General features: G+C 30.2%; 2 protein-coding genes across 6 annotated transcripts; both read right to left on the reverse strand.

Moving 5' to 3' along the window:
- Window positions 1–743: 743 nt before the first annotated feature.
- LOC145960475 (uncharacterized) lies at window positions 744–8270 on the reverse strand. Of its 2 annotated transcripts, none has more exons than XM_083079977.1 (10): window positions 7796–8270; window positions 6876–7003; window positions 6626–6775; window positions 6012–6284; window positions 5769–5923; window positions 5387–5643; window positions 5064–5248; window positions 4829–4991; window positions 4626–4759; window positions 744–4500 (listed from the first exon to the last, which is right to left on the reverse strand). In XM_083079977.1, the coding sequence occupies exons 1-10, from the start codon at window positions 7815–7817 to the stop codon at window positions 4165–4167; spliced, it is 1803 nt and encodes a 600-aa protein (XP_082936103.1). In that variant the 5' UTR covers window positions 7818–8270; the 3' UTR covers window positions 744–4164. The 2 variants fall into 2 exon arrangements, with proteins under 2 accessions (XP_082936103.1, XP_082936102.1); XM_083079976.1 differs by having other exon boundaries at window positions 745–4500; window positions 7779–8269.
- A 12740-nt stretch (window positions 8271–21010) lies between these two features.
- LOC145960394 (putative cytochrome P450 6a13) lies at window positions 21011–27462 on the reverse strand. 4 transcript variants are annotated; one of them, XM_083079821.1, is made up of 7 exons: window positions 27173–27462; window positions 24892–25061; window positions 24683–24762; window positions 23567–24092; window positions 23109–23330; window positions 22666–22917; window positions 21011–22547 (listed from the first exon to the last, which is right to left on the reverse strand). In XM_083079821.1, exons 2-7 carry the CDS (start codon window positions 25022–25024, stop codon window positions 22375–22377), a joined length of 1386 nt encoding a protein of 461 aa, XP_082935947.1. In that variant the 5' UTR covers window positions 25025–25061; window positions 27173–27462; the 3' UTR covers window positions 21011–22374. The 4 variants fall into 4 exon arrangements, with proteins under 4 accessions (XP_082935947.1, XP_082935946.1, XP_082935944.1 ...); XM_083079820.1 differs by having other exon boundaries at window positions 24853–25061; XM_083079818.1 differs by having other exon boundaries at window positions 24683–25061.
- Between the last annotated feature and the right edge of the window lie 468 nt (window positions 27463–27930).

A 27930-nucleotide genomic window follows, 5' to 3' on the forward strand; every position in this document is an offset into this window, starting at 1 on the left:
TGTAATAATGCAAGAATAAAATTCTACCAAAAATATGGTTGTTATTATTATATTTTTATTTAAGATAAGAAAAATATTTTAGTTGTAAGAACTAAATACAAGGAACCAAATTTTTTAGTTGGAACAATAAAATATTTGGTTGATCATATATTAACCAAATTATTTGGAACGGTTTACCAAATTTTGATTATGTCAACAAAATTGTTTTTTCAGTGCAGTTTTGGCCCGCTGCACACTACGCACACAAAGAAAGAACCGTGTACGTGTGGCGCTATAGCCACTCGTCGCCGTCGAGCTCTTATTGGCCAAACGCTGTGAGTCATTTCTAATCAAAATGCATGTGTTTAGTCGAACGAAGTTCATGTTGCAGATGCATTGCGACTGTGCTACAAGCAGGAGTAAAATTTGTGCGCACATATTCGTGATACATATTAGTTATATATAAGTATATAAACGAAATTAGTGCGAAAGAAGATATAACATCGGTTATTTTTTTGTAAATTCGTTGAATTTTATAAAATTTTTCACGATGGCTATGATAATACACACTGAAAAAACAATTTTGTTGACATAATCAAAATTTGGTAAACCGTTCCAAATAATTTGGTTAATATATGATCAACCAAATATTTTATTGTTCCAACTAAAAAATTTGGTTCCTTGTATTTAGTTCTTACAACTAAAATATTTTTCTTATCTTAAATAAAAATATAATAATAACAACCATATTTTTGGTAGAATTTTATTCTTGCATTATTACAAAATAATCGGCATCAGCCGATTTTACTAAAGAAGTAACACCATTATAGTTAATAATTGACTTAATATTATTACATTCAAAAATTTTCCATTTTGTTGAAAATGAAACGCGATAGGCATATAAATGCCTCGAAAAACTAACTGTTTCTAAAATTTGTAAAATAAAAAACGGTTTTTTTACATTATTTAAACAAATAAAATGTATCATCCCAAAAACAGGTAATAAATCTTTTACACTTAAGGTTAACACAAATTTTGGCTTAAATAAAATGCTTTGAATTTTAATCCATGACACAATTGTGTAAGTTTCTGGTAAATATTCTTTAAATAAATTAAAATGAGGATAAAAATATATAGCATCTGTTAAAATACTTGGTCCGAGTAACATTTCATCAGATAATGAAATTTCATTAAGTAATCTATCATTCAGTTTTAATAAATGTTTCAAAGCAAGAGTAAGTGGTAAGTTTTTTCTACTAGTAATTATATGTGATTCTATCTTAGACTCTTTGTGTTTTGCTTCGAAACGCATACACCAAAGATTCACTAGAGGTCCTACACGAAGCATAAGTCGTGTGTAATGCAACATATTATGATGTTTTGTTTTTAAAGTGTTTCCAAATAATCTAATATAAATTTCATGATGTTCCGTTACCAAACATTGCAAATATTCAACTTCTTGCAATAAAAATGATCTAGCGTTTAAAATATCAATTATCGCTCTAAGAGTAAGATACAGTTCCCAATGAGAATCATCTGGAGGCACAAGATCGCCAATAATAAGGCCAAAATATTTCATAAAACGTATTACCTGAGATGCAGAAAAACCTAAACGATAATTATTTAATTTTTCTCTCTTCAAAAAAGGAATTCGATTGCTCAATTCACTTACGCCAAAGTCAAAAGCTCCGATACGATCATTTAGATCTTGAAGTGTAAAATACTTTAAATTTACAATGTAGTGTAATAAAATTTGAGACAAATCGTATTCGCAAACTCCTTCATAAATATCATGCATGATATCAAGGGCACTGTTCTCCAAAATATGAAAATCTTCTATTTCGTTAAATACACATTCTTCGTGTATTCCAGATGTACTAACATCATTTTTTTCAACATCAAGTTTGTAATTTTCCATATTACGTAAAAGTTCGGGTTTTTCATAAGTTGCACTCAGTAATTCGTTACGAGATATTTTACATACTGAACATGGATTATTGGCTGAAAAAGACTGAACAAAACCACCTATTTCATGACGACCAAGATTATCTGCTACAAATAAGAGACAATTTACATAAATATCAATATTGTCATTCGTCCTGTAAACTGGATGCGTATGTAGAAATTTTAATTCTTTAATGAGTGGTAAAAAGACGTTTCTATTGCCAAAATCTTTTCGATGATTACTATTAAATAATAATGCAACCTGTATATTAACAAGATGAGATTGAGCATTTGGAAGTATACATGGTAAAGAATAATATACAGCACCAATTTTTTGAGTGCCAGTTTTTGAGCCAAGTGGATCATTCACTTCAAATTCATCATAATAAAATATAAGAGGAATAATTATTCTGTTTGGATACTTTTGTTGTAATTTTTTGAATAATTCAGCCTGAATTATATTTGAAATTCCATTCGATTCTAATGATAAACTTTGCATATAGTTTAAAATTTGTTGTAAGAAATCAGGTAGAGCAAATAATTTTTGTATAACTGATTGTATAGATACATATTGACCGGTCACATTAGTGGGTACAATTACATAATTTGATTCAATTTTTTTACCAATAGTTTGTTGTCCAATTACGTACGATTCTGGTTCTATTAAAGTACCTCGTTCTTTAAAGTATTTAAACCGTTTGAATTCTGAATCAAGTGAATCGAATGGATTTTCAAATAAGTTGAAGACTTGCTCAATATTATACTGGATTGCATCGACATTTTTGGTAAAATTTAGAACATTTGGCTTCAGATATGAAAATATTATTTTGTTGACAAATATACGTGTAGAATCAACAATCGTTTGCACATGCGTTCTATTCATTGACAATTCATTATAAAAACTAGATACAAACTTTGCAGCTTCATGTTGTAATTGTTTTTTTAAGTCAATAAGATTCTGTTCAGTATTGTCAAAATCATTAATAAATTCTTGTTCACTTTCAAATGAGTCGGAAGTAAGATCAAAATCCCTGTTACTATTATCACTTGGGGCTGATATATCAACAGCAGAAATTCTTAATACATTTAAAGATCTTTGATTATCTTCTGAATGATCAATAATCAAATGATTTTTAAAAACATTAATATTTTGAAAAATGCGGTAACAGTCATTTTGCATACATGTGAAACGATTGATACATGTTTCAAATTTGTGAATTACAGAAAAATGACGAATAAACAGATCAATATTTTTGAATCCTCTCTCACATAAATAGCAACGGAACATCATGAATGATAGAATCACAAACGCAAGATTTATTTTTACGTCTAAAAAACAACTTATTAAAATAGAAAATAAGATTTTAAATAGCGTGAAAGCAATTCACACATATACATATCAATATTACTTTTAAACTTTTATAACTACATTTAACGCTTAACGACATTTCAAACTATACTATATATTTTTGGAAACAGTCAAACTACTATACGTAATATAATATATAGAATTATAACGTAATAAAATATATAGAATAGGGATGTTAAATATCGAAACAATTTGCTTGTTGATACTATCGATAGTTTTCAAAATCCTTGTCGATACTGTCGACAAATATCGATAATTTTATTAATTGTTTGTTTATTTTTTTTAATTTTAGGTTCTCTAGATTGCAGGTGGTTTATATATATTATATATTTATATTATATGTTTAGTATATATCCGTTGTCTACTAATTATAATAAATAGTAAGACGATAAGAGCAAAAGACGACAGTAGCGAAAGACAACAAAAGCGAAAGACAATAATATTTGAAACGCATTACTACATCTCGATATACAATGGCATCGAGTCGTGGTTTTTTACACAATGTTATCGTCAAAGGCCGTGTTCAGAAATCCTACATGAAAACTATCGATAGTTATGGATAAATTATTTTCCTTATCGACAACTATCGACTGTTGTGCTGTTAGTGCTTGTCGATAGTATCGATAAATACCGATAAACTTAGCATCCCTAATATAGAATTTAACACAATGACAATTATCTTAAATTGTGTTAAACTAAATTATAAATTGAACAGTTAACATCAATCAATTATTAAATCAATCAATTATTAAATCAATTAATGAATGCATAAATATCAAAATTTTATATTAACGACAATTTCTTTCTTTTAATGTAATAAATGATAAATCAAATTCTCAATCTAAATTGATATCATATTTTATATTTTGCCTTTAAAATCTTTTCAAAAGATCGATTAAATTCATGACAGATTTGTCATACTTATCCCATTCTGTTGTTCGCCCATAAATATATTTTTGTATAAAAAGCCAAACTTGTTCACAGGCGGATGGATATTTGACATTAAGAACTTGAAAAATCTTGTACAGGATATCAACAGCTTTTAACACATTTTCCATTTTATACATTATATCATCAATGATGATATAAAATGTCTCAATTGCAGTTAATTGTGAGCCTATTGCAATTATATATGGCTGTAGAGTTTCTTTCTGTTTAATGGCTCTCTCTTGTCTTCGACGTTTTATTCTTTCCAATTCCCCTGGAACCTATAAATTTAAATTCTTCTTATTATTAATTTTTAATTAGTATTTACATTATCTTATATAAAGATGAAATTTAATCGATTTCATTAGAATCTGATAACAAAATGTCGATTAAATAAATTTCTCACTTTAATATGACAAATAAAAGCATCCATTGATTCTGCTATAGTGGGTCGCCATATCTTTCCTCCTGGTATCTTTAATCGCACATTGGAAGGACATAATACCGATATTAAAGAAATCAATGCAGCATCTCTGCATTCTGTTCAACATAATTAAATAATTACAATAAATTAATTTTTTTTTAATTATATACTAAAAATTTTATTACCATCTCCTTTTTCATATAATTGGATCTCTTCAAGTTGCTTCGCAAAAGTTTTATCTTTTACGATTCGATTTTCTAGTAATGTTTCTAATTTTTTAGATAGTTCGGGCCATTCGTTGTAAATATTAGATTTTTCATTAATTAAAGCATTATAATCAGCATCCAACTGAAAAAAAAACTACATATATAATACAAATTTTTAAAAAGAAATTGTAAAAATAAATTTTTCATTACATACAAGCATGTAACCGAATTCTTGTTTAAGCACTGGGTATTCGTTAAAAATGTCATAAACATTTCCTTTTTGTTTTATAAAACTTTGATGTCTCAGTTCACGAGATCCATTCCAATGTTTTTTTACAGACGACCAAGGTGCTGTATTATACCGCAACCATTGCAGATGTGTTTCGCAAACACGTTTAGCTATATTTATATTTTAATTTAATAATTTAGTTTTAAACTTAAAAATCTTTTACAAGATATATCGTAATATTAATTAAATTTGTAACGTATCTAAAAAAATACAACTTACAGAACTAACTACATATATTCTATTATTACCTTCAGAATTAATGCTTAGTTCAATATCTGAATTATTAATGTTTTCACTAGTTCTCTTTCGTTTTCTTTCTATAAGTCCAATTTGTCGACATTCATCAAGTTTATTTCGATAAAAATCCGGTAATTTTCCTTTTGATATTTTTTGGGAAGGTCCTTCAGATTTTGGTGGAACATAATAAAATGCCTGTTGCTCATTTGGAAACAAATTCTGGATCTTTTTCGATACAATGTCAAAATCAGCATTCAACAAACGAACTCTACGAACATTAGAATACATTTATATGATATATATATATATATATATATATATATATATATATATATTAATAATATAAATATAGAATAAATATTTTATACATATATATGTATATTTAGCAATTACATTTCTGTCCCGTCCACAGATTTTGCAAACATAAATTGAGTAACAAGAAGTTCGGTCAACTTCCTACGTTTGGTTTCATCGAGTATGTTATGCTTTTCATAAAATTTTATAATAATTTGTCCATCTATAAAACTTAGTAATAGTTTTCTCAAATCCTATTAAAATGATAAAAAAAAATATTTGTAAAATATTTATAAAATTAATAAAATATTTATAAAATTGTATTTTGCATGAAAACATTACCGCATTTTGAATTGATGTAGAATGATTTAAGGTGTATGAAATGTTAAATTTGTTCTGATTGTTATTACTTTTTTCTGACCCACTTTCCTTAATATTATCACATTCCTTTAGTACTGAATTTTTATTATCTTCTTCGGTACTCGTACATTCATCTGATGAATCGTTTAATATATTCCCAGTGTTATAATGTTCACTATGAAAGTCATCAATTGAAGTTGTATTTAATATTTGTGTTGTTTTATCTTTCAAGGGATTTCTTTGTGCACACGATGTCTAAAAAAACAAAACAAAAGCATTAATAAATATATTTCTTTCAATTAAGTAATTATATTTTACATTTATTGTTTACAACTCGATTTTATATTTATATACATATATTTTTTATATATTTTTATACATAACTATTTATATTTTTATATATAACTATTTTAAATATTTTATATATATATTTTATAATTTTATATATTTTATATATTATATATTTTTTATATATTTTATATATTATTTATATATTTTTTATATATTTTATATATTTTATTGTTTTATAATATTTATTGCTTTATTTTTATTAGTTATTCAAATTTTTAAGAAAAGAAATATTTTATTAAACATACCGAAGGTTGTGCATCACTACAGGATAATTTAGAAAATCTTGCTTCTTTTTGTTTATTTGATTCTTGAGGCTCTTTTTCATTATTTTGACATTGTAACTGTATCAATTGATTATCATCATTGTCGTCATTTGATACTTTTAGTAATTTTTCCTATAAAGGTATCAGATATTAATTTTTCCAAACATTTACAATTTAATTCATTCTTTACTGTTTTTTAATATTTCGAAAAGCATAAAAATTTTTATCTTACCAATTTTATACTGTCTATCAATAATCTTCTTTTCTCAAGAAAACAGCGAATCCCTCCAATCGTAGTTATTATTCGTGCTATTTCAATTTCACTTATATTCAGAAAAGCTTCTTTATCAATGTCTTCCTCTAAAACATGAGATACGAATAAAAGAATTAAAGAAAATTAATATTGTTTAACGATTAAACTTAAATCTAGCCTTGTTTTCATTTACAATTATTTAAACCGTATCGGTCAATAAATACACTAAATCTCTCAAAAATGTGTTCTAAATCGACGAAATATACTGAATTATTTATTACACTGGAATAAGTGGAATGCGCACTTTTTTTATCGCCGACTAACAATAAGATCGTGAGAGTATAAACAGTCGAATGTTGCGACGAGTCCGTCCTTGTTTTAGGTTACGGTCAACGTGCACTACGAACAGTGATGCCAGAATGGATACGCTGGCAGCAGCAAATTATCTCGCATAGAGAGTATAGCTCGGCGTTCCTGTGGAACAGTCGAGGATCGAGGGGCCGAACGTCGAACTATACTCTATGTAAAATAATTTGTTGCTGCCAGCGTATCCATTCTAGATTCACTATTCGTAGCGCACGCTTGACTGTAGCCTTAATCAACAATGCAACAATTTGTGTATTATAGGTTAAAGACACTTTCATCATAAATCAATTATTTCACTCTCGCAAGTTTAACAAACACCCGGCAACAGAACTAAAAAACAGACTAAAAAATGCGTATTCTAATGTACATATACTTTATACTTTAATGAAACAAGATGTTAACATGCTAAATATATATAGTCTAAAGCAAGATATCGATATGTTAATTATTGTTACATCTGATAAAAATGATAAAATCTAACATATAATTATATGTGCGTATTTAATAAGTACTTACCAATAAATCGATCATACCATTTTGATAATTTCCAGTCATTTAATGTCGTTTTAATAAATTCTTGATCGTCATTAATATCCCGTTTCATGATTTTAACACAATTTAGCAAAACTAAACTCCACAAGACACTAATTTTAGTAAAACTAAACTCCACAAGACACAAGAAAAAACTTCTACTAGGATCTTGAACTGGATCTTGCCAAACGCTGCGTACTGCGTATCGACTTGTACTGACAAGATCTTTTTACCGGTATGATCACGCGCAACTCGAAGTGCGTATGTATTAAGGCGCGTACAAAGGCGCGCACTCGCTTGGTCCCTTCCGCCTCCCGCCTCATCATGAAATACTATCTGCCGCTAAAAGTGCGACGAAAAAATAACCGTCAGATTTCACAAAAATAATATTTATATTATATATATATATTGGGTGTTAAAAAAGTCTGGACACGGTCGAATATCTCGATAAGGAAGAGTTTTACTAGAAAGTGTTTCAGACAAAAGTTGTATGGCTTCGAGGGGGACATAAGATGGTGTCATTAGTTTGACCCTAAAGAGTCACCTGCAGGTTACGTGAAGGTCACCTCCAACTTTTTAAATGGGACACCCTATATACTTTTACACATTTTTGTAGCTCATCTCAAGAGCTTTTCAAAACACTATAATTATGTTATTTTTCATTAAGTACTTTCCGAGTTATGAGGTTGAAATCATTTCTTAATTTTACATAAAACAATAAAATATCTAGTAAAATATTCATTTTTCGATTATCTTATCTTAATACTTTTATGTACAAAATAATGAGAGGAATCAATTGGTGTAAAGAAAAAACATAGTTGTTTCGAAGAAAAAATATGTAATTTGCAATTAACAATTACATATTTTTTCTTAAAAATAACTATGTATTTTCTTTACACCAATTGATTCCTCTCATTATTTTGTACATAAAAGTATTAAGGTAAGATAATCGAAAAATGAATATTTTACAAAATATTTTACGGTTTATGTAAAATTAAGAAATGATTTCAAGTCTCATAACTCGGAAAGTACTTAACGAAAACTAACTTAATTATAGTGTTTTGGAAAGCTCTTGAGATGAGCTACAAAAATATGTAAAAGTATATAGGGTGTCCCATTTAAAAAGTTGGAGGTGACCTTCACGTGACTCTTTAGGGTAAAACTAATGGTATCATGTTATGTCCCCCTCGAAGCCATACAACTTTTGTCTGAAACACTTTCTAGTAAAACTCTTCCTTATCGAGATATTCGACCGTGTCCAGACTTTTTTAACACTATATGTATATATATAATTATAAATTTTTATTAAACACTTCTTTTTAAGATAAATGTACTTAATAATAATTTTTTAAATATTACTTAATAATAAAGTCTTGTAAAGATGATAATTTGCCTGTAAAAAAAAACTAAAGAAATTAAGCAAATAATTTGGTTGCGCTAATTTTAATGAATTTTTGAATTTTGTTTTCTCTATGATAAATATGGTTAGTATAAGTAAAATATTTTATACCGTCAACCAAAATGTGTGTACTAAATATTTTGGTGGCAGTCAAAAAAATAATTTTTTCAGTGCACTTGCCGGATGAAATAACTGCTTTAATTTTGGAAGACGAAAACATTAGCATGGAGGATATCGTGAATCTTAAATCTACATGCAATCGATTACAGCAGATAACATTTAGTAACAAATTTTGGGAAAAGAAATTTTATCAGAAGTATGTTTTTATTTATAAATATTTTAATAAATTTTTTATGTTTATCTCATATTTGGTCGATTTTAATCGCTCAACGAAGTTCAACTCTGTAAAACAATAGTAAAAAAGTTAAAGTTATTACATTATTGTCTTATTAATTAATCTATTGCGCCTTTATTGCATATGGAGCTAATAGATTTTTTTAATATTTTAAAATTATATCAATTACGTAATGAAAAAAAATCTATTGTATAATGTAAAAGATGAAGCTAAATGAATGTGCAGTCACGATATTTTTCATATTTTAATTTTAAAACTTTTAATAATGCGATTACTCATAAATGTTTTTATTTATAATAATATTCATAAGGATATTTCTTTTACATTCATTCGTTTCAAGAATTTTTTTATATTTCAAGATTTATTTATACAATATTCTAATTAACTTTCATAAATAATTATGTATTCTGGAATTCAGAGTATGATCGTATTTTGTTCGTGAAATTTTCTGTTCAAATTTTATGATTTTTATATAAACCACATGCAATTAAATTTATCTATTAGAAGATTGTAAAGATTAAATATTATTTTATTCTAAATTTTCTATCATTTTTTATTTTTACCTTAATGGCATGTGTAGAATCTAAATATTTCTACAATACAGTTATAACTATATTTACTTTCCACTTGATTTCTCATTCAAACATGATATGAAATAACAAATATAAATGGCGCGAGATTATCGCAGCAAATGCATCTCGATATCACGTTGTATTTAACTGTACTGTGTGCAGATTACTATTGTGATAATTACAATTTGATTAAAAAAAGGAGGAAGAGGTTACTGGGCACATTTTTTTACCTTCGATAGGATTTTCAAAAAAACAATTTTTTTATTTTGGATCATTAGGAATAACCATCAGATGAAAAAAAGGTTCGAACCATATTAAGACCAATATTAATTATTGTATATCATTATGATAGCTTAGCTATCATCACGGTATAGGGAGCTTAAATCTGGAGTGGAGGGGGGGTGCAAACAACTAATATTATTTTATATATTGCGACGTCTTTAATTTTAATTTTTATTTTATACAATTCCTCCTCGAGGTGTTAGAGAGGAGGATGCGAGGGGGAGCGAAAACGTCGTCAAAAACACAAGGCGAATAGAGAATACTCGCGCTCGGAGGAACAGAGATGGAGGATGTTCCGCGCGAACCGCGGCGAAGCGAAGACCGTCTCGAGATCTCGAAGTTGGGCGCCAGATACGGTTTTTCACGTATCAGTTCGCTAAACGCCATAATAACGCTTGCCATGGGCCGACTAGCTCGCCTAACGGTAGAGGGGCAGGGTCTATGGAAAAGTTATTTGTTCTATACGAGGTTTTGAAAATTATTTGAAAATTATTTGAAAGTTATTTGTTCTATACGAGGTTTTGAAAATTCCTAAAATTCAACAAACACACCGAATTGAACGATCACTATAGGCTAACACTCAAATAAATTACGCGAATTCAATATCGAAAAATATAACACATTTATTAAAAAGAAGATAATATAAAAATAATAAAGATAACAAATTAAAGAAAGAAAGAATAATAACAATAAATTAGGAAATTTGAAATAGCGAAATATATAACAGATATTAATTCGACAGCGGTAATAACAATAAATCAGATGGATCGAATGTTTGCCCGAAATCGATAACATAAGAAAGCACTAAGTCCTTCCTGGTATTTATTCTAGCTCGTTTTTATGGCTAGACTCTGCGAGGCCAAGCGGCGTTTCGAAAATGTAACGAAAATTCGACAAGCAAATCGTCGACGATGCGTCGACGTGTCACTGCTTGTATTCAGGAAAATGGTGAACATTTTCAACATTTATTGTAACATACTCAAGGTCACATTAAAACCAAATGTAAATAAGCCTAATTAAACGATTGTCGTCTATAATAATTAATCCTAAATTTTTCCTTGTATAAGTAATACAGCTAACAGTATTTTCAACATAACTCCTGAAATAAGCATTTCCGCACCTATGTCCATATAACATTTTTCATCCTTCAGGTGTGAGGAATATCTCCTAAATTTTTGACATACCTTTTTAGAACACCCTGTATATATATATAGGGGAGACCGAGGACAAAAGTAACAACATCATGAAAATAACAAGCCTCGTAACAAACTACACAATATGTTGAATAATTTGTACTATATAGTCAAACGCGTACGTCCCGATTCTCTTCCTTTTCAGCTAATTGTTGTAGAACGATCGCGCCGGTTGTACATGCAGGAGTGAAATTAGTGTATTTGCATTATTCACCTAAGTATTTCTTGTTTTAGTTTTTTTGTATCTATGCCTAATTAAAGTGTATACATTGACGTAATTATATGCCGGTGTATTCTTCTAAAATTAAGTATTTATAAGTTTTTATAGTTGATTTGGCTAAGTCTTGCATCATATTTTATTATTTATAATGCTTTTATTCTAAAAAATATGTTTGGGGACAAAAGTAACACGACACTCTGTGGACAAAAGTAACATGTTTCAATGCTTAAAGTATAAGGGGCTGGTCCCATAATAACTGTACCAAAGGCGATTCTTATTACGTATGCCATAATTGTGATTCGGAATAGATACCAATCTGTTTTGTATAAGTAGTTATCATACAATTTTTACATTATTATTTAGAATTAAACTATTATTTAGACTTAAAAAAATACAAAACTGGTGTGATATTAAGTATAATTAAAATATAATATTTTATGATATTACTTATAATTATTTTGCTTAACAAAGATTATTTCTTTTAAGTTTTTCAAAGATGATAAAAATAAATATTTATTTTATTTCTTATTTTAATATAATATAATACAAATTTATAATAAAAGTTATTTTGCTTGATAAAAGATTATATATATATATATATATATATATATATATATATATATATATATACAGGGTGTCCCATTTTAAAGGACCCACTCAAATATCTCAGAAACACTGCATTAAATCGAAAAATGTTTCAAACAAAAGTTGTGTGGCTTCAAGGGGGCCATAAGATGGTGACAATGATTTGACCTTGGAAAATCATTTGAAGGTCATGTGAAGGTCAACTTTAAAATCTTAAATGGACCCCCATTTTTTATTTAGTATTCTTGTAGCTGACATCGAGAGCTTTCCAAAACACTATAATGTTTTTTCTTTACACCAATTGATTCCTCTCATTGTTTTGTATATAAAAGTATTGAGGTAAGATAATCGAAAAATGAATATTTTACTAGATATTTTATGGTTTATGTAAAATTAAGAAATTATTTCAAGCCTCATAACTCGAAAAGTACTCAATAAAGAAATACTTTATTATAGTGTTTTGGAAAGCTCTCGAGATAAGCTATAAGAATACATAATAAAAAATAGGGGGTTCCATTTAAAAAATTAAAGGTAACCTTCATTTTTGCTTATTACTTAATAATTATTGCGAATTTTGCAAAATGGTAGAGGAATTTTCTTCTTAGTTTGACCCAATCTATCATCACTTTTCGTTTGGTCCCTCACGAATCCGACTCTGTATATTTGTTGCGTCAGATATTGAAGATGAATCGCCCATTATAGATGTGATCACTTAGTGGTTTATAGCTCTAAAACATGTCAGATACAGGCAACAACTTTTCCTTAAAATTTCTAAAAATTCCTAAAATTTATAGTTATATCTACAAATAATTAATGTTAAAATTAAAATTTTCCATGTAATAAACGAAAATCGGAAATCCTGAGGACATAACATGGAAATTTCGCATTGCTCATGCGAAAACCACAAAAAATGCAAATGCGTTTCCTGCTCGATGCGTCCATTGGGAATCTCGTATATGCAGTATGACAGCTATAGAATCGGTCCCATTGCAAATATTGAAAAATGACAGTCATCTGCTCTTTTCGACATAATTGATATTCCTAAAATATATTGCTCATCCTTTACATATCTTTTTCCATCCGCACAATCTCACTACCACCGCTTGACGGTTTGCTAAAGACTCGTGCGTCACCGAAATATGCTAATTGAGTTTGCGAAATTTAATGTCTTAATTAAATCAATATAATTTTGTGATTAATCGCCACATGGCTTTCGGCATTAATTCGCAGATTTCCGCGATGAGATCGTTCTTTATACAACACATTCGAAAGCTCATTGTCATGAAAATGGACATTTTTTTGGGATGTTTGGCATCATAGCGCAATATTGTAGAAAATGATAAAAGAGTTTATATTACATATCATCGTTAAACACGCATGACATGAAGAATTCTAATTTTAATTTATTATTTAAGTAAATTTGCACTTTTTAAGAGTATACAAAATAATTTTTTAAAAATTAATTATTTCAACGAATAAAATCAGTCAACTAGAAACCCATAAAAATTTTATGAACTTCGCAATAAATTACTTTCGTTATACAGTATTACAGTTTATTTATACGGATTTATTAATTTTGTGACAAATTTAATATCCAATATCAACAAAGTAATAATGGTGTTCACGTCAAACTGGAATCTAATAAAATGTTCAATCGAATACCGCAAAGTAAGTCCTTTAATTCCATTGCGACGATGAACTTTTGCCAACAACTGGCGCTACAATATCTGCAACGACCTCGCTATTGTTCCTCTTTTTCGGAATACAGTCGAGAAGTAACGAGAACGTTGTTGTAGAGCGGATTTAATTAAAGTACAGTAAGCATGTAGCTTAATGCGGTTTGTCTGAAAAAAATAAAAGCGTAATAGACGAGTTGTAATTATTTGTCACTCCTTACTAACTCAACGAGCGTTAAAACCGTGGACGTTATATTCGTGGTTAAATAGTATTAAATAATATCTCAAACTTCCCATAATTTAATTAAATCCCTGTACATATATGTTTCGTTTTAAAATTTCGCAAGAAATCGGCCATTCTGATTTGCAAAAATAACAAAATTTTCACAAAAATTGCAAGAATACGAAAAATACAGGTACAAAGGTATTAAATATCCTGCTGCAGACTTTTTTAATAATTTTCATTTCCTAGCAGTGCATCTGCGACCCGGTGCTACGCATAATATTCGGGTATGAATATTTATATTAAAGTAAGCCGTGGTAAAAAAAAAAGAAAAATCTCTTATCACATGGAATACAAAATTCGCCACATCGCGACGCGTTTATTACACCATTACTGTGTATTACGAAAAAATCTTACATCAGATAATTTAAGTAACTCCTTGATGCAATCGGCGTCTTAAAGTAATTAAAATAATGTACAAAGCTATATAAATTACAGAGAATAAAACTTTTGAAAAACTTTTCTTAATTTACATAAAATAATCTCTTAGTTCTAATCTTATATAGCTCAAGTGTCCTTAACGATAAGTTAATCTATTTACTCCCACTTTCTACTGAATGGAGCTAAGTCTTAAGTCAAAGGGCTTAACCAATTAAAATCTTAAAAAACGCCTCTCCTTCCAAAAATCGATCTCCTTATCTTTAAGAAGGAAGTAATTGAAATTATTTCATTTGTTCGAAAAGTTTCCCATCATCCAGTAAGGAGAAGGAGCAATAACTTTAAAAAATGCAAGCGCAAGGCGCGACAGACAGTGCAGTTGACAGTTTACAGTTCCTTACGCAAAATATTCAGCATTCATTCATTCGGTAAATGTTTACTTTAGGTTACACAGCTCGAAAAATTTTTATTTTCACATATGTTGTAGAGGATACATTCCTAAGTAATACATTGTTTGAATTTTGCGGCGGTCTCTCTTCGTTCCTGAGATATGCGATTTTGAAATTTTATACTTACTTGTATCATCTTTTCGTTACATTCTAAATATGTTTATATTTTTCTGTTTACATTTACCGAGGTCATCTTTCTGAATAACTTCCAAAAGGTTTTAGCCGTTTGTTATTTATTAAATAGTTATTAACAAAAAAAGTTTATGAATAGAATATAATTTTACTACATCATGTATGCTTAAGAAGAGAGAATATAGGTAATTATGCATAAAAAGGGCCCAACAACTTAAATTTATATAGAATTTAATACAATTTAATACAATTAAAAAATATCACAAATGTATGTGTACACACACACACACACACACACGGGGGTGCAAGGGGGGCCTTCGGCCCCCCTCTCGCAACCACCCCGCCGATAGGGGACGCATTGCGAAGAGTTTAATCACAATGGATATATGCTGTAAGTTGTAAAGCGAGGTCCACCTTGCCTACCGGCAGGGTGGTTGCGGGAGGGGGGCCGAAGGCCCCCCCCTTGCACCCCCCGCGTGTGTGTGTGTACACATACATTTGTGATATTTTTTAATTGTATTAAATTGTATTAAATTCTAATTCTATAAATTTAAATTGTTTACCTTATTTTTATTAGAATATTTATATTAGAATATTAATTAGAGATAGCGTAAACGTAACCAAAAACGCTACAGATAGCGTAAACGTAAACAAAAAAATATAAACATACAAGTAAAATATAATATGAAACCGTGATGAACAAATTGTCACGTCCGGCGACCCCTAGATCCAGCAGAAATTTTTCTTTTCTCACTATCTTCCATCCAATAAGCTACAAGCACAAACTAACATGAAACTGAGAGAGACACACTTATATGTCATCTATAATAAAATGCGAATCTGAGAGAGAGAGACATATATGAATCATCTATACGAGCGAGATAGACTTATATGTAATACTTGGGAAAGACAAGGACGGATATAAGGAAATCCTTTTAAATATGAACTCCTTTTATTATACAAACTATATAAAATAATGTAAAATATGTCTAAAAGATTAAGGAGAATTTATTTATGTAAAAATCATGATAAATGACCAATATTTTAAATAATCAATTATTGTAAATCTTTGAAAAAGTTCATTTATCGTAATTTATTATAATTACTATAATGTATGTAGGACACGACCTTGCAAGCAATGAATTCAGAGAATCTGTTAATACGTATTCCTAGAAAACTTTCTCTTAAAGACCACCCAAGAAGTTCGCAAAAATCCCTTTCATAGAATAAGCCAAAAGGAATTTGTTCTTAAAACTCTGTCATAAATTACCCCTACCACTCAATTTCAAAAATGTATAAAAACCATAGACATAGGAATACAGAGACCGAGCATAAGTTCCCGAGATAGGCGAGAGGGGTGAAGCCAAAATGCGGGAGGGAATGTGCCTGCTTTCTATTGGCTACGAATCTGCGCATGGTCTGTACCGCTATATATGAAAAAAGAATAAAAGATATTCGTAATATGATTTAATAGCAAAAATGTGTAACAAAATATATAAAAATTTATAATTATTCTGAAATTAAAATCAAGGATAAAGAATGAATTTTGAAACAAATTAAATTAATAAACATAATGAAAATATTTATGAATCAAGATACAAAAATTTCTTTATTGTCCTTTAAAGTACAATACAGTACAAGTTTATTAAAAAAATGACGTTTGCTATTAGACTTATGCCTGTTTCTACCAACGTCGTTTAACTTTAATCTTAGTTTAACTCACTCTTTGTCTCCTTGTAACTGTTCCTTTAGAAAGAGACAAAGAATGAGTTAAGCTAAGATTAAAGTTAAACGACGTTGGTAGAAACAGGCATTATCTATACTATTTAAAGCGAGGTAATGTAATCTAATTTTTACATATTTTTGAATAATGGTACGCAATAAATGTACGGCATGATTTTCCATCGCTAATTGGTCGTGCACATGATCATTTAACTCGTTGAATATATTAATTTGCATATGTGAACTGGTTATGCAAGTAAATATAATTCGCATGCCACTCTAAATGCACAATAAAAGAACACAACAGTTTACGTAATGAATAAGAAAATAATACACGCGCTCGCTTCGCGAACTACAACACAAGTGCGGCAGCACACCGAACAGATAACAAAAGAAAAGAATAAGAAACAAAGAAAACGTCTCTGACTACAACGCCATGCCCGGCAGACTCAAATTAACGTTCAACGTTTGCATACAATGATCCATGCTTCACAGCATAAATTTCAGGCACATAGCATAACACCATTTTAATATTTTTAGAACAAAATTATAAATTTAACTGAATTTTTGTAAGTTCGTTGCACAAATAGACTGTTTTTCAGTTCACTGAATTATAGTTCTACGAGGTTAGACTTCAAGTTCATGCAATTATGTATATCATTGCGCTTGCGCAAAATAAAAGCCAATCAAATTTAGGCACAATTTACCTCGTCTCACCGTCCCGCAATGGTTTCCCCCCCCCCCCCGCGAGCAAGAGCTCCGTTCCTTTATTCCTATGTCTATGATAAAAACACTTCCAACAACGGAAGAGCGGGCATTCTCTCATAGATTCACTCTAGACTTAGACTCACTCAGATTCTTACTCGCACTGTAAAACGCTAGATCAAGTCAATTCAGAATAAAGAATTCAAATTTTAAACAAGAGTATACTTCTTTAATCATCATCAGCGAAGAAAATTCAACTCAAAGCAGTTAATTATCCTGGGATTTTACCCCCTTAACCGCAAGAAGAACCCACAACTAAGACGTTCTGTCGAACTTGTAAAACTGTTGGAAGATCCTATCTCACAGAACCAACTAATCGAAGTTACCAGAACGTCACACTGTATACACATACATTTTCTTTATTTATTATTGCCTCTTGTTTTCCTTTTTCAGTCATCAAATATTTGAAATCACATTTCTGTATCAGAAAAGTGCAAATTCTGAAAATGCAACTCACAGATGCGACTTTTTTGCTGAACTCGTTGATGCCTCTTGCAGCAATTCTACTATCACGCCAATTGTTGAACATTTTTTCTGTGCGAGCTGTAAAAAGGCTTTTCTTCCTTGAAGCATCTTTTTTTCTTCCTTTGGTAGTGCATCTGCGTATCCAACATGCCATTTTTCATGATAAAAATGCATAAAGCCACAGGTAAACAACTAAGGTAAAGGCTGTGTTCCAAAATTCACTGCCAGTACTGAAAATCTGTAGTGTACGTCACACGTAAACTATAGATTTTCAGTACTGACAGTGAATTTTGGAACGCAGCCAAAGCCGGGCTGGCCGGGTAAGGTTAATAATTGCAAATGGCGCCCAACCAAATAACAAACTATTCCCTCAGCGGGTTCCCTCTCAATTAGGTGCCACAAATCGGGACCACTTGCTTCATGGAGTTCGATCTCCTTCTCTCTTACTTCATGATTTTATGTAAAATCAATGATGTGAATCAAAATGAAGGTAATTATGCATAAAAGGGGCCCCCTCTTCGATTTGCTTTATTTTTAAATATGTTATAGAGGAGATCTTCCCGAGTAATTTCGTATATATATATATATATATATATATATATATATATATATATATATATAAGGGTCGGACTCAAATAGTTTTGGAGATATAAGCTGAAAAAGAATAAAAATAATAAATACAAAAATAATTTTAATAGAATATATGTATTTGTAAACTTTACTTTGTCTTGCAAAGTACATGCGGGGACGCCGCATGTCCCCTACGGGGGAGCTCCACTTTCGGAAGATATAACCTAATCCAACCCGTGTCTGAAATGTGGAATATATCTAGCTTCGCACAGAAAGTTACAAACTTATATAAACCATATGAACCATGTAAAGCGAAATGTCATTTATCAAGGTATTTCCTACACTTCAGACACAGATTGGATTAGGTTATATCTTCCGAAAGTGGAGTCCCCCGTAAGGGGGACGGAACATGCGGTGTTCCCGCATGTACTTTGCAAGAAAAAGCAAAGTTTACAAATACATATATTCTATTAAATATATTTCCTCTTAAACATATATGACATGGTAAAATTATAATATCTACATTTGCGACTTTCCACGCGAATTTTTGTATTTATTATTTTTATCCTTTTTCAGCCTATATCTCCAAAACTATTTAAGTCCGACCCTTATATATATACAGGGTGAGTCAAAAGTATGTTTTAAAAATTTGTGAGCGTGTTCCTGGATAAAAAGGAAGAACAAATGTTCATATGAACATATGGTCGCAAATGCTTTGTTGTCGAGATAATGGACATAAATCAGCAGTATCAAATAATGCTTTATTTGAACGAAAAAAAACAAATAACAATAACAAAATTGTAAACGTTCAAATAAAGCATTATTTGATACTGCTGATTTATGTCCATTATCTCGACAACAAAGCATTTGCGACCATATGTGCATATGAACATTTGTTCTTCCTTTTTATCCAGGAACACAAATTTTTAAAACATACTTTTGACTCACCCTGTATATACAGGGTGAGCCATTTTAATTAACGCACGCAATTATTTCGGAAACAAAGCATTTTAGAGAAAAATGTTTCAGACAAAAGTTTTATGGTTTCGAGGGGGCCATAAGATGGTATCATTGGTTTGGCACAGAAGAGTCATTTGAAGGTCACGTGAAGGTCACTTCAATTTTTTTAAATGGAACACCATATATATTTTTGCACACTCTTGTAGCTTATCTCGAGAGCTTTCCAAAACACTATAATTAAGTACCTTTTCGTTAAGTACTTTTTGAGTTATGAGGCTTGAAATAATTTCTTAATTTTACATAAACCGTAAAATATCTTGTAAAATATTCATTTTTCGATTATCTTACCTTAATACTTTTACGTACAAAATAATGAGAGGAATCAACTGGTGTAAAGAAAACACATAGAAAAACACATAGTTGTTTTGAAGAAAAAATATATAATTTGCAATTAACAATTCCATATTTTTTCTTAAAAACAACTATGTGTTTTCTTTACACCAATTGATTCCTCTCATTATTTTGTACATAAAAGTATTAAGATAAGATAATCGAAAAATGAATATTTTACAAGATATTTTTTACGGTTTATGTAAAATTAAGAAATTATTTCAAGCCTCATAACTCAAAAAGTACTTAACGAAAAGGTACTTAATTATAGTGTTTTGGAAAGCTCTCGAGATAAGCTACAAGAATATGCAATGACAAATAGTAGGTTCCATTTAAGAAATTGAAGGTGACCTTCATGTGACCTTCAAATAACTCTTCAAGGTCAAACCAATGATACCATCTTATGGCCCCCTCGAAACCATAAAACTTTTGTCTGAAACATTTTTCTCTAAAATGCTTTGTTTCCGAAATAATTGCGTGCGTTAATTAAAATGGCTCACCCTGTATATAAGGGTCGGACTTAAATAGTTCCTAATAGTTAAAAAGACTCCTGTATATATATATATATATATATAATTATATATATATATATATATATATATATATATATAATGTAATTTTAATTTAAGAAGGAAAAAAATTAAAATTACGCAATTGTTTCATAAGAATGTATTTCTCATGGAACAATTGCGTAATTTTATTTCAAAAAGGAAGAAATGCTACATATCTTTAGCGTGTAAAACAATAATAAAAATTTATCATAAAAATAAATGCGGAATTTGAAATGGAACTCTCCAATTTTTATTTTTATTTTATTATTGTAGCCCTTCAAAAATTCAAGGTGGCCTTGTCGTGACCTTGGCGACGCTATCCAAGGTCAAACACATGGCGCCAGTAAATAGACCTTTTTACACCCTACAACTTTTGTTTGAAACAATTTTTTGTAAAACTTCTATTTTTTGTGATATTTCGGGGTCCCGACTCTTTCGAACACTCCGTATGCTGTAGCGATGTAATGACACGTTTCCGACCCCAGGTTCATTTGCAAAAAATGATTCTTATGGTGCCCCCAACAATCTCTGAAAATTTGTCGATTGAATTTCCGAACACCCTGTATATCCATAACATATATACACATACACACACACACACACACACACACACACACACACACACACACACTGCACATAGAAAGTAAATTATACAATGTAGATATATAAAATATTGACAAATGATGTGAAACATTTTATATGCAAAATATTCTTTGTTATACAGTGTGATTCTGAACAAACATTTGTCTTTAAAATATCAAATTCTTGAATGAATTCTAAAACGATTTTTCCTCTTGCAAAATTTTGCCCGGAGCTTAGTTTTTAAACTATAAAGGAAAATAGTTAACTAATTACGGAACGAGTACGAGAGGTAGGCAGGGGACGGCGCGATATAGGCGATTACGTGGGGCGCTCGCCGCGATCAGCTGATTGCTATACGCGATGAGTGTAACAATCAGTGTGTGTGTGTATGTGTGTGCGTGCACATACATTTGTGATATTTTTTAATTGTATTAAATGTATTTAAAATAATTACTTTTTTATATAATAGCTAAGTTATTGTACATTTCTATTATAATCAATGTACTTGCTAATGAACATATATTATTGACCTATGCGTTTCATCTAACAAAGTATATGCGTGGACACAGTGCGTTCCGTCCCCCTGCGGGGGCTCCGCGGACGGATTCTTTACGTTTATTCACTTACGTTTATAACTTTCAACGCGACAAGAAGTCTGTATTGTACACGGTGTTCGAAAATTAAGTTCCGTTTATAAAACTTCTTTTGTTAATAACTTTTTAATAAACAACGAGCGACGGCTAAAACCTCCTGCACGTTACTCAGGACAGTGACCTTGACAACATATGTCAAGGTCAAGGTTATTGGGGCTGTGTCCCCTATTCGGTATATTTACCAAAACTTAAAATTAAACAGGTTATATCACGCATGTAATAACATAAATTAAAAATAATTAAATCGAATTATTAATTATTTTATAAACTATAAAGATATTACAATACAACAATATCAGTAATATATATATGTTGATGCTATCGGGATATGGCTATTATTATTCTAATTTATAGATATTTTTCCACCTTTGTTTCTTAAGAATTGTACTAAAGCTTAAATTAAGTCTGATTAATTTTAATTATCCTCAAATGTATTCCATTCTTTGGTGCTAATAGCAATGATTTAGGATCACTTATGTAGGATATTTGCGTTTTATCGCAAATCTCAACTTTATAGTTTCGCAGTATCTTTATAAGACCAATTTTTGTCTGATGAATAGCAAAGCGGGTACCTGAAAATAAAAAAATTATTATTATGAGAAAAATTTCTGGATTAAAATAATGTTACATGTGAAATCAAAACAAACAAAACTGAAGGAAATGTATTTAAATCTATGTATATCATTTTACCAATGCAATTTCTTGGCCCATCACCAAAAGGTAGATAATGCATCGGATGTCTGGTTTGTATTGCTTCGTCATTGAATCTTTCTGGATCAAAAACATCTGGCTTTGGATAAATATCCGGATCTCGATGAATCCCAAAAATCGGAATGAATATTTTTAAATTTTTTGGTATATCAAGTGTGCTACCATCAAAAGTATAACTTGATGTCGAGTGTCGCATAAGATATGTCGCTGGTGGATATTTTCGTAAAGTTTCTGCATATATTAAGAATAATGTAAGGAAGAATTATATATTTGAAAATTTGTTCGTGAAATTTAAAATATCCAAATGTGTGTGTACATATATGTTTTAAAAATTATTAACAATAAAACTATTGATATTATATTGATACTGAAAATTAATAGCAAATCATTCTATTATTAAATTTTTTCTTTGAATGATGTACCTTTGAAAACTTTATCCAAGTAATTCATCTCTTTTACATTTTCATATGATAAATTGCTACCGTGCTTAGTGTATTCTTGATTAATTTCTTCACGTAACTTGTCTTGTATTTGTTGATTTAATGCCAATTCGTAAAGCGCATTACTCATAGTCGTCGATGAAGTTTCAAAACCGGCAGCGAAAAATATGAACGCTTGAGCAGCTATGATGTTTTCGGTCATCTCTGAAATATGAAATTTTTTCACCATTAATTTTAATTCTTCGAATATTACATCGAATATTACAAATTATGAATAATCTAATATTTGATACAATTAATATATAATATTAACGTATAATACAACTAATCTATAAATTTATGTATGCAAAAACTTATAAACATTTTCAAGAATTTAAAAAATTATCATTTTGAAAAGTTTTTGTATCACACAAAATTTTCATAAAAGTACACAGTCTTACTGATATCGCCCATTTTATCTGGATTCTTTCTTATCTTGCGCAGTATATCAATGAAATCATGCCTAATGACATTATTTGTTTCTCTGTAATTCATGGTTTCTATGACAAAACGTATGAAAAAATGGTTGAGCTCCATTTGTGGTTTGATATAACTGAGCATTTCGTAAAGCCATGGAAAGGTTTCGTGCACTCTGTATCGTAGAATATTTTTCCAGGTTGGCAGGAAGATTATTTTTCCCATTCTACGAAATTCGCTGTCTTTGTCTAATAGAGCATTCATCTCGATGCCGAAAGCACAAGTACCGATTACATTGGTCGTATATTTTGCCATTACCTCGCGGCATTCTATAGGCTCGTTTTTACTCACCAATTTCTCAATATATTGTTCAAGATAATCGGCGCATTCGGATATTAAAGAGAACATTTTTTTTATTTTAGCGGATGTAAAAGCGGACGACAACCTTATCCTTAAAGGTCGCCATCTTTTATGGTCTAAAGCGGCAAGATGCTGCGACAGTAGATCAATCTACGATATAATAAAAAACATAATTATAATCGAATAAATTTTCCATTTTTATTAAATTATAACAATTTGATTGAAGAAACTCAAGACTCAAGACTCAAAATGTATGTTTTTACCCTAATTTTGATTCGTAGTGAGATAGAGAGGAGGCACGGTTGATTTAGAATGGCTTATTGGATCTCTATGCATGACCGGTCTTATAACTTGTATATCTAAGCGAAAAAAATCGTGCGGCGGTAATCGAAAGTGGATTTGAAAGATGAAAGTGAATACTATACGATGCCATTGACAGAAATATTTCAAAAAAATTTGGTTTCCCCACAATAAATTCATGAAATTGGCCAAAATAGCGATTTTTGGGCCATTCAACTACAAATTACTCAAAAACCTGACGTGCTGAGGAAATTCTGCGGCTAGATTCGTTTTTAGCGTCACAAAATCTATCAGATTCACCTACTCTGCTTTTTGTAATTGACAAATGCTCAAATTTCGCGGGCCTATGTTATTAAAAAATCGTAGTATATAAAATTATCACATTTATAGAAATACATTTATTCGAATATTATAATATACAATTTAAAATATTTACATACTTTTTCATTGACAATAGGAAATCCTCTGTTGGCAAATTTGGAAAAATCTTTGATAAGAATATCCTTAATTAAATCTGGATCTTTTACAATAAGAGCGGGTGTTATTCCAGTGAATATTCCAATCATGGATTCATCTTTATACTCATTGTATATGTCCTTTAAATAATCACCTTCATACTTTTTATTAAGCAATACATCTTTATAATTACCAAAAACTGGTATTGGTTTTGGACCGCGAATGTCACGTGACTTCCAAAAGTCATAGATCGATGTAAGATAATAATAAACAGCGAGAAATACAGCCGCAATACCGCATAGTAGTATTTCCAAAGATCCCATCATTCTGAAGCTGTCAATCAATTATTTCGAGCGATGTTTGCTAGAAAAGAAAAAATAATAGTTAGTTATAAAAATTCATTTTAGAAAATTCAAAATTTAATGAAGGTTTATCACGATCTTATTTAGGGTCCATCCGCCACTGTTATTGACACAGTGAGGATATTGTTATTCACTAGAAAGATCTTAAGGGATGGTCACTCTATAGCATTGTGCTCGTCGGTACCGTTTCTCACAGAAGGCCAGTCGGAAGTCAGCATGCAATGCATGCGAACACTTCCACCGGCACTTATTTAGTCAGCGAGCAACCTTCCAGGGATTCTCCGTGGCAATTGGCATTGCATCCATCGAGCGAGATGCCAACATCGTTCTGGAGTTGCACATCACCATGTTAAAAAGCGGCATTAGAAGTGAGATCTGGATAGCTCAGTGATCTAGAGCAGTTGCTCGGAAAGCGAAAGACTCGATTCTCTATCCAACCATTTGCACCTCACATATTTTTCTAGTTCACGAATATTGTTTTCTAGCAATTATTCGTTGGGCTGAAAAGTGTGTGAATGCTCTCTTCACAATATATGCTTCGATGCCGTTGCCACGGATGGATTCTGTCGCTCATTGGCTGAATGTGCGTACAGACACGTCTAACCTCTTAACACATACATCCTTATTTTTACTAGAAGATATCGAATCCGCAAAGAATTTCAAAGTTTTCCATTATTTTCAGAAATTGATGTCCAATATACCGTTAACTATAAATCTTTCATATTCAAAACACATTGTTTGGTATTATTTTCAATTTCGCTTATATTTCTGTAACGTCTATATTTTATCATGTATTTATCATTATTATAAGCATCTAGAATGGGCTATTTAATAATCTTATTAGTCTTATACACATCCGTTGTTGAAATCTTATTGTTGTATTGTAACAAATTATCGCCGGCTTCGAATCGATTGTTATGAAAACGTGGCTACTTAGAAGAAACGAAATGATCGTAAGATTTCGTAAATTCTCGGAACATTCGAGATTTGAGAGATTCGTGACATATAAGCTTCTTGGAGCTGATGGACACCAATTTCTAATCTTACCGCCTTGACTAATAACACAGGTCTACAAGGTTTTGTTGTTGGGCAGCTGGGGGTCATTTCCGAAGTAATTTTCTGCGTAGAATCCGAATCCGAGGTCAGAATTGGCCCATCACGTCAGGATTTTGAGATATTTGAGGTTATATACTCGAAAAATGGCTTTTTGGGCTACTTTTGAGGTTATGTACAGAACGCACAAAATTTTTTAGCTCTTTTCTTCTAATTGCATCACTTAGTACTACTCTTTCCCTTCAAAATGAGCTGTCGAATGGTCATCTACGATTTTTCCTTGCAAAATTACGGCCATTTTAAGATGACATGATGAATTCCAAACCCTGCGCCGTTATAGCCCAACAACCTCATGAGCATCAGCGACCCCAAAAACCCATATATACAGTTTTCAGTCCAGGTTTCCGGGTTTCATAGTTCAAAGTTTATAGGTTTAATGTGAATGCTTTTATGTACAAAATAATGAGAGGAATCGATTGGTGTAAAGAAAACACATAATTGTTTCGAAAAAAAAATGTAATTGTTAATTGCAAATTACATTTTTTTTTCGAAACAATTTTGTGTTTTCTTTACACCAATTGATTCCTCTCATTATTTTGTACATAAAAGTATTAAGGTAAGATAATCGAAAAATGAATATTTTACTAGATATTTTATGGTTTATGTAAAATTAAGAAATTATTTCAAGCCTTATAACTCGAAAAGTACTTGATGAAAAAATACTTTATTATAGTGTTTTGGAAAGCTCTCGACATAAGCTATAAGAATATGCAATAAAAAATAGATGGTTCCATTTAGGAAATTAAAGGTGTCCTTGACCTCACCTTAACGATGCCATCCAAGGTCAAATCAATGACACCATCTTATGTTCCCCTCAAAACCATACAATTTTTGTCGAAAACGTTTTTCTCTAAAATGCTTAGTTTTTGAAAGAAAAGGGGTGTACGGGTGGTCTAGGACACCCTGTATATATATACGAAATTACTCGGGAAGATCTCCCCTATAACATATTTAAAAGTAAAACAAATCGGGGAGGAGGCCCCTTTTATGCATAAATACCTTTTTTTTTATATTTGTGTCGTCTATCAACGCTTGTGGTTTGTTTGCCTTTTAATTATTATTTTTATGATTCTTATCTATTAAAACCACTTCTAATTAAAGAAATTTTCTTTTTTATTTTAAATTTTATATAATTTTTCAGTACTTCAAACAAAAGATTTACAATTAGAGAAAAAGATTATTGAGACCTCAAATACGACGCAAAATCTACTTGTTTGTTTTATCTTTTTGCCAAAAAATTAATAATATATACAAAGAAAATAAAAGTAAGAAAACTGAATAGCTTTTCACACGTATTAATGCAAACTGTTGAAATTGCACTGCCATCGTTTTTTATGTCCTATGCCAATACATAACGTATAATTAATTTAAGATATACAATTAGATAATACTAAATACTTTTTATAATGCAGAACGGTATTCGATCTAAGAAAAGATAAAAAGCGAAATGTACAAAGCAAATATTTGTTCATCGTTGTTGCTAACAAAAGTTTGAGATCTAAGTTGTTGATTAGTTTATTTATGTATTCAAATTAAATATGAAATAACATATAGTATCGAATTAAGTAAAAATTTTATGAAAGAGGAGGGAGAGAGAGAGAGTAGTGATAATTTTTTGTAATAAAAAAAACATGAAATTAACAAATACATTTTACATAAAGGGACATAAAGTCGGATTAAGTTGTTACGAATTTAAAAAATCGAAAAAAATTTATTTCATAAAAATTACTTTAGTTTATATCCCAATTATTTATTAT

The sequence above is a fragment of the Camponotus vicinus genome, unplaced genomic scaffold (genome assembly GCF_025532165.1).
Source record: "Camponotus vicinus isolate PSW18456_S1 unplaced genomic scaffold, iyCamVici1.0 SCAF_10, whole genome shotgun sequence".
NCBI lineage: Eukaryota > Metazoa > Arthropoda > Insecta > Hymenoptera > Formicidae > Camponotus > Camponotus vicinus.

What these genes read in the sequence shown, in the direction of transcription:
- LOC145960475 (XM_083079976.1), bottom strand. Translation starts at nt 7,866, where the DNA reads ATGAAACGGGATATTAATGACGATCAAGAATTTATTAAAACGACATTA. An exon ending in TGATAGACAGTATAAAATTG is followed by an intron (nt 6,776 to 6,875) that starts GTAAGATAAAAA and finishes ATACCTTTATAG; the next exon opens with GAAAAATTACTAAAAGTATC. An exon ending in AAGAATTCGGTTACATGCTT is followed by an intron (nt 4,992 to 5,063) that starts GTATGTAATGAA and finishes TTTTTTTTTCAG; the next exon opens with TTGGATGCTGATTATAATGC.
- LOC145960394 (XM_083079818.1), bottom strand. Translation starts at nt 25,024, where the DNA reads ATGATGGGATCTTTGGAAATACTACTATGCGGTATTGCGGCTGTATTT. An exon ending in CTTGGATAAAGTTTTCAAAG is followed by an intron (nt 22,918 to 23,108) that starts GTACATCATTCA and finishes TAATATATGCAG; the next exon opens with AAACTTTACGAAAATATCCA. An exon ending in TGGGCCAAGAAATTGCATTG is followed by an intron (nt 22,548 to 22,665) that starts GTAAAATGATAT and finishes TTTTATTTTCAG; the next exon opens with GTACCCGCTTTGCTATTCAT.